This window comes from Anoplophora glabripennis, unplaced genomic scaffold (assembly GCF_000390285.2).
Source record: "Anoplophora glabripennis isolate ALB-LARVAE unplaced genomic scaffold, Agla_2.0 scaffold1683, whole genome shotgun sequence".
NCBI classification, from domain to species: Eukaryota; Metazoa; Arthropoda; class Insecta; order Coleoptera; family Cerambycidae; genus Anoplophora; species Anoplophora glabripennis.
In genome coordinates, this window is record NW_019417760.1 from 10,372 (window position 1) to 17,830 (window position 7,459).

General features: G+C 31.6%; 1 protein-coding gene across 1 annotated transcript in view; it reads left to right on the top strand.

The window, feature by feature from the left end:
- Positions 1-4,195: 4,195 nt before the first annotated feature.
- Positions 4,196-7,459, top strand: part of LOC108915931 (NEDD4-binding protein 2-like) — a gene marked incomplete at its 5' end in the record, with an annotated part of 9,531 nt that continues 6,267 nt past the window's right edge. Inside the window, one exon of the mRNA XM_018722091.1 lies at positions 4,196-4,635. Coding sequence (XP_018577607.1) covers positions 4,196-4,635 — 440 coding nt within the window. The remainder of the gene's footprint in view (positions 4,636-7,459) is intronic.

A 7,459-nucleotide genomic window follows, 5' to 3' on the forward strand; every position in this document is an offset into this window, starting at 1 on the left:
AAACTTGATATTTAAATTTTGTGTAATACAATTTTCACCAATCGATAAACTTTTTTATTTATGATTTTTTTTATATACATGCAGCGAAGAAAATGAAGCCCAAACACTACATAAATTTTTGAAATAATTAGTTTTTTCCTAAAGCTTATAGTTTGGCAACAAGCGATTATTTCATAGCGCGCTAAACTGATGCATGGGGCGTCCAACGTAATGTGTAAGTAATCTATCTACATAGTGTACGGCTTGCGGGATTTGGGGAGTAGGTAGTTATGTACGTGCCTAATAAGCAGTGTGTTTTTTTAAGACAATGGAGTGCATTATTTGTAAGAAAACTGTGAGGGATCATGACAAATCTGTAGTACAAAGACCTAGAATTCAAGATTTGTTGTCAAAAAAAAAACAATATTTTAAATGGCGAAATTAAAATAAAATACCTTATAGACTATAGACTGTCGTAAATCATATGCTAGGTTTCAAAACATTGATCTTACCTGTATTTTGCAATCAGACGTATCACGCGAATATGTATATAATATATATTTTTGATTTGTTAAAATAATAACAAATTTAAACCTTTTATTTTGGTGAATGTATTTTTCAGCAATCGAGAAAAACTTTTATTTGTGAAAATTTGTATGTATATGCTGCGAAAAAAATAAAGCCAATACATGAGAAATGTTTATAAAATCATAATTTTTTATGAGCATCTTACAGTATGACGACCGCAATTTTTTTTAAACAAACTGAAGCCACATTTTTGCACACCTGGCTCTCGCATTAGACTGTTTACCGCCCGTCGTCTATCTAATATCAGATCGCCGCGTCGCGTTTTCGTGTGGAGTAGTCAAATTTTTATCGATTTTATTAACTTCAAAATAACTTACCTATTTTGGTACCTACATATTTGGTATACAGCTAAGGTAAAAAACTAGCGAATTTTGAGAGCTGATTTAATTTATTTTTCCGCCTGTGAGTTTGGTTTCTTATACCTATTTATTCAGTCATATCTACAGTTATTATTTATAAAATTATTTAGTATGATTGTTGGAATATTGACATACCTATGTACTATGTATTTTAAAATTTTAAAAATATACCAATATGACAAACACCAATTGCCATTTATAATTATTATTGATAAAAAATCATTTAATATTTGCCACATTGTTTATATTTAGCAATTTAGATCCTAAATTAAAAACATTCTAATTCGTCATCTTCCTCCATATCTTCCTCGAAATATTTAATAAAGTTATTACAAGAACGACATTTACACTCGTTACAACATTTTAGGCCTTCTTTAACACACCCGCATTTTCTATTGTCACAATTTTTATCTGAACAATAAATGCTTAATGATTGCCGAAAAAAATCAGGAATTGGCTTATCATTGGAAAATATTGGAGTCCAAACATTGTCAGTTATATTCCATCCTGAACCATCTGAATTTATAAGTGGTGTTGCTATATTGCTGTTATACCATATTTTAAGTTGATACATACACCTGCAATAGTTAATTATAATATATTAGCTAAGAAATTTATTATTTAAATATTTACATTTACCTTAAGAAGTGTTGGTAAAAAGCGCCGTCAGTTGGAGGAAGTTCCCATGATGGTTTGTTTGTTGTTGTTGCTAATTTGACTCTTAGATCATTTAATTTTAGAATTTGTTTATCTTTGGTTTTGTACAGTAGAAGAACCAATTTTGTAACGATTTCTAAAGCTTCGTTATTAGACAGCATTGGCAATTCCGATTGAAGGACGACAATATTTTTTTAAGAATGTCAAATGCAGATTTTTTCCTAATTTCAAAAATTTATATAGTGTTTGGGCTTCATTTTCGCTGCATGTATATAAAAAAAATTAAAAAAAATCATAAATAAAAAAGTTTATCGATTGGTGAAAATTGTATTAGACAAAATTTAAATATAATAAAATATGTTCTAATGATTATTACACACTGCTTATTACGCACGAACCTATATACTCCAAATTCCGCAAGCCGTACACTATGTAGATTACACATTACGTTGGACGCCCCATGCATCAGTTTAGCGCGCTATGAAATAATCGCTTGTTGCCAAACTATAAGCTTTAGGAAAAAACTAATTATTTCAAAAATTTATGTAGTGTTTGGGCTTCATTTTCTTCNCAAATGCCTTCGGAAACGTAGTGTCTGATCTCTGGAATTTTTTCCTTGTTGGCCTGTGAATTCGAGCATTTATAAACATCATAATATCAATATCTGTTTGATATTGCTTTTGTTATTATTTTCAAGATTGTTATTGACTCACTCATTTCTGTGGGTTTAGGTAGGTTCCTTTATAAATGCATCTTGTTTTGGTAATCAAATGTCTTTTCGTTAGCGTCGTGTTCCTCAATTCATTGTCATTATTTATTTGGCCCACTAATTTGCGAATAACTTGATAATAAAAAAAGTTATCAAATCCTTTTTGGCGTTAAAATGTAGCTATTTTTACGCTCTTCAAACTAACCTATAAAATGTTTTATCTTGCTATTTCACTTTTTTAAGAAAACGTGAAACAACCTAAACTTGGATAAATAGCAGCAATAAGTAAACAACACTTTCGTTAGAAATTTCAAACTTATCATTATTTTCATTTCATCAATTTTTTGTGCTGAATTCATTTATGAAAAGAAAAGTAAGTATAGCATTGCTTTTAAAATTTTTGGGAAAAATCCATAATAGGCATTCTTTTGGAATAATGCCATCCATAGGTTTCCATATTGAGATAAATTACATTACGCATTCACCACGAGATAAAACATGCAAAAACCTTTCCAACGAGGTATAACACTATGGATTTTCGATGAGCCAATTCTTAAAAAAATGCATTTCTCTGATCAGACATTAGGGGCTTCCCCCACCCTTTCTGTCGAGAGATATAACAAAATGTCTATAACAAAAGTTATGTGCAATGAATCCAGTTAACCATTTTGTTAAACATTTCTGAAAAAATTCAACTCTGGTATGTAGATTGTGCCCCCTTGCGGCCGAGCTACGAACTTGAAAACTATTTCCAGCGATTTCTCTTGGTTAATTTATTATTCACAATTTTTTTCCCGAAGTTCTAGGGCCTACACTTCCTAATATCGTACCTCACCGACCTTAGTGGAATATCCTATATTTTTTCATCTTACTGACAGCACTTTAATTCCATTTCGGAAAGACAACACGTTCTTTAAGGTTATCCAAGGGTCAACCTATTTTTTTGGTGTCTTCATAAGAATGAAAGTACTTCACCGATTTTGCACATGTGGCTGAGTATTGTCATGCTGCAAAATCAGTTTGTTGTAACTCTGCTTGTATAGCAGGTGTTGTTCCTTCAATGCTCGGTTCAAATGCATCAGTTGTAGTCAATAGTGATCTTCCGTATGTTTTCAGTGTCTAAACCCAATCTCTGAATGCTGTTTGCGACGGAACAAGTAGTGCAGTAAAATTCCCCACAAATACTCTTTTTTCGGCCCAAAATTCGACTTGTTTAACTCTATGAAATAAAAATAGTTTACACTTCGGTGAAATAACAGACACTTAGTTTCAAGCTTGCTAATAGTACTTCTTTATAGGTGCGTTATTATCTTACTACAAGCATGCAATTCTGTAAAACCATATGTATTCATCTATAAGGTATACAAATACAAATCACAAAAAATTCTGTTGAATGACTTTTTGTCATTGTTTTCCTGAGAAATTACTCAAGGAGCAGTTTCGGTGATTACACCCTTTTGCATTATCAATGATGATATGATCTAACACTTGATTAATAAACATTTCAAGTTGTTTGTTTGATTAAACTTTTGACTTCTATGGTTAATTGTAAATTCATTCTTTCCCTGCATTTATTTAACAGTTTTAAAGTCACATTTTTCTGTATCTGCAAGTAATTCTAGTGGTATCCTGGACGTCATCCTCAATGTTCATTTTAATTTTTTTTTTTTAATTTTTCTCTAGTACTAAGCTTGTTTGAAAGTTTTAGCTCTCCGGTGGGTGGACCATAAGCAATTTTTTTTTATTGAGCATTAAGCTGTTCATATTAAGGATTTTTAATTTTTAGAATATTGATTATGTTAAATTAATATTATCAATAAGATAAATGTTTAAAATTATGGTTTTACTACTAGATACACAATGTACTATTGTTTAAAAAGAAACAAATATTTTGTTTTGCTAGACTTACGACGAAGAACATGAACCTACTTATTATCGAGAAGAAGCAAACCGATATCTTAAAAAAAGAGCTGAATTATATCAAAAAGCTCAACAGTATCACCAACGAGGTATGACAGAAGTTGCTCAATTTTATTCTGGTTTAGCAAGTAAACAAACCCTTTACTATGACAGAGCTAATAATATGGCCGCCACAGCATTTTTGGATGAGCATTCAAAGCGTTTGCAAGATTTTAATACTATCGACTTACATTTTCTCTATGTGAAAGAAGCAATACCTGCTCTAGATGTATTTTTAGACCGAAATATAAACCTGTTGAAACTTAGCAATAATAGACACTCGGATTACTTACAAATAATTACTGGTAGAGGAAAAAGGAGTGAAAACGGTATTTCAAAAATCAGACCGGCAGTGATTTCAAGACTTAAACGAAGGAATATAAAGTAAGTATAAATTATTTTCATTTGCATTCTATCAAATGTATAAGTGATAAAAAAAATATTGACTGAACCAGATTGTGTAACATTTTCTGTATTCTATTGAACTTTTCTGACATTTTTTTCTATATTTACAAGTGTTGTAAGAAAATATTTATATCAACACAGTTTTATTTACAACTATTTTAAAAGAATACTCAAATTATAATTGATTTCATTGCCAGTTATGCCTAATTATTCAATTCAGAAAAGTAAAATGATAAATAATTTAATCGGTTATTAGTTAAGCATCTTAGGTCACTTTTTAAAAATTTTCGAAAAATAAAAAAAAATATCTACAGGGTGATCCATTAACAGTACGGAGCAGCTGTATATAGGAAACTAAACATGCTACGATTATGGGGTAAAAAATTTATTAACAAATACGGCCAAAAGAAATCGATTTAAAATATTTTCAAATTTGTAACTTCACCGCTAGGGGGCGCAACTGCTATAGTGTTACAGAAAATTTTCGTTTTTTCGAAATTTCGCATATACAGTGTGTTTCACTTAAAGTCAGGACACCTCCGTATTTAGGATGGCGTTGGCCGATTTTCAAAATTCCAAAAGGCGTACTTTTTGATATTATATTTTTTACATGTGATCTTTTCTACGGCCTACTATCATTAAGAAAAGGCCCTCATAAATTAAAAGACATATCAGGAATTTTTTAAGAAAGAAATGGTTAGCATTTTCGATTTGATCACATCTCAAAACCCTAAATACAAACATTCATTATTATAGCTATTACAGGGTGTTCACAAAATAGGTGCAAACTTCGAAAACAATTTTTCATAATTTTATTAATCGAAGGTATATCCATGCAGTTTCATTGATGTCACTCATACAGGGTTCTCACAATAGGACAACCAAATTATATATATTTTTTATTATACCAGAAATGAGTTTCACAACAAAATAATATTTAAATATGTATTACTATTTTCTATTAGTCCACCATGCACTCTTCAATTCGTCTCCTCTTATTTTTAATAACTCTCCTCAACTGATGTGTTATTTGTCGACATGCTTGTCTAATTGTATTACATAAATCTTAATTAAAAAAATTAACGTGTTTTGTAGGATTTTATGTGATCGAATAATCGGGCCCCTCTTTTTTTGCGTTAAACTAAACGCAGAGATTTTTATGAATATTTTAAACAATGATTTCTGGGATTTAGTACATACATTTCCTCTTCATGTAAGACAGAACTTCTACCTTCAATTATATGGAGCACGTATTCATAATGCGGTAATAGTACGTCATTGGTTGAATGAGTATTTTTCAAGAAAGTGGATAGGTCACAACAGTCCGTTAGCTGAGTGGCAGACTTGACGCCTCTTGATGTTTTTTTATGGGGAACTGTGAAAAAGATAATGTATAAAACAAGGCCCCAGAACAGAGAAGATTTATGTAATAGACAAACATGTCGACAAATAACACCACATCAGTTGAGGAGAGTTATTAAACTCATTTCTGGTATAAATAATGGTAAAAAATATATAATTTGCTTGTCCTATTGTGAGCACCCTGTATGAGTGAAATCAATGAAACTGCATGGATATACCTTTGGTTAATAAAATTATGAAAAAATATCTTAAAAATATTTTCCACTGTTAATACAGGACACTCTGCAATACATGGACGTTTGTACCTATTTTGTGAACAACCTGTAACAGCTACAATAATGAAATTTTGATTTTAGTGTTTTGAGGTGTGATCAAATCAAAAAATGCTATCCATTTCTTTCTTAAAAAAATGCCTACTATCCATCGACCTATCTATTTATTGGGGAACGTTTCATTGAGGGCGCTATCATGCATAAACCACATGTTCTAGCGTGTTTCAATTGGAACTTCTTCTACTAAAGGTTGTAATCTGTTTGAAGGAAATTCAGATACGATAAACCGCCTAGTTTGTTTGGTAGTACTATGGGGCCAATAAAAAAAATCGCCAATTATTCCGGTCCAAATATTAATTGAAAATCGTTGCTGGTGCCGGGATTGTATTATTCCATGCGGATTTTCATCAGCCCACATATGACTATTGTGGAAATTAATTATACCATCCCTTGTAAATCCAGCTTCGTCGGTAAATAAAATGGATGGGTGGAATAACAAGTTCCGATTGCACTTATTTAAAAACCAGGTACAAAATCTAAGACGTGGTGCATAATCTTCGACAGAAAGCGCCTGAACTCTTTGCAGATTATCATGCAGGATTCGTTGGACAGTCATATGACTTACTCTCTCCATTCTTCCAATTCTTCTAGTACCTACTTGATTTACGATTCACCTCGATCATCTGAAGGATGTGGTACTTCAAGTTGTACTGTCCTTACATTTCGAGATCTTCCGCCGGAGGTGCAAGGTTTTAACGAGCCGGTTTCACGTAAGCGCACATGAATTCTCGAAAAAGTCTTCCTATTTGGAATACACCGAGCTGGAAAACGTTCAACATAAAGACGCACAGCTAACATAGTATTCCCCTTGGCAAGGCTGTAAATAAAATGCATATCTGCTAATTCTGGAAATGAGTATTCCATTTCTAACAGATCTAAACCAAAGTACAACCGCTTAAGGAAAGCTAGATGTCATGACTGACAATGATGTTTTGTCTGAAAACATCTGAAAACAAATTTTGGTGGCTTGGTCAAAGCATACTTATAATGTTTTTATTTTCATTTTCCTATGTTAGCAATAGGAAAAAATGGTATTTACAAAACGTTTATTTACGGAAAAGTGACAAGAGCTAGGAATAAAACGCAAGAGGGTAATTTTGTTTAAAATA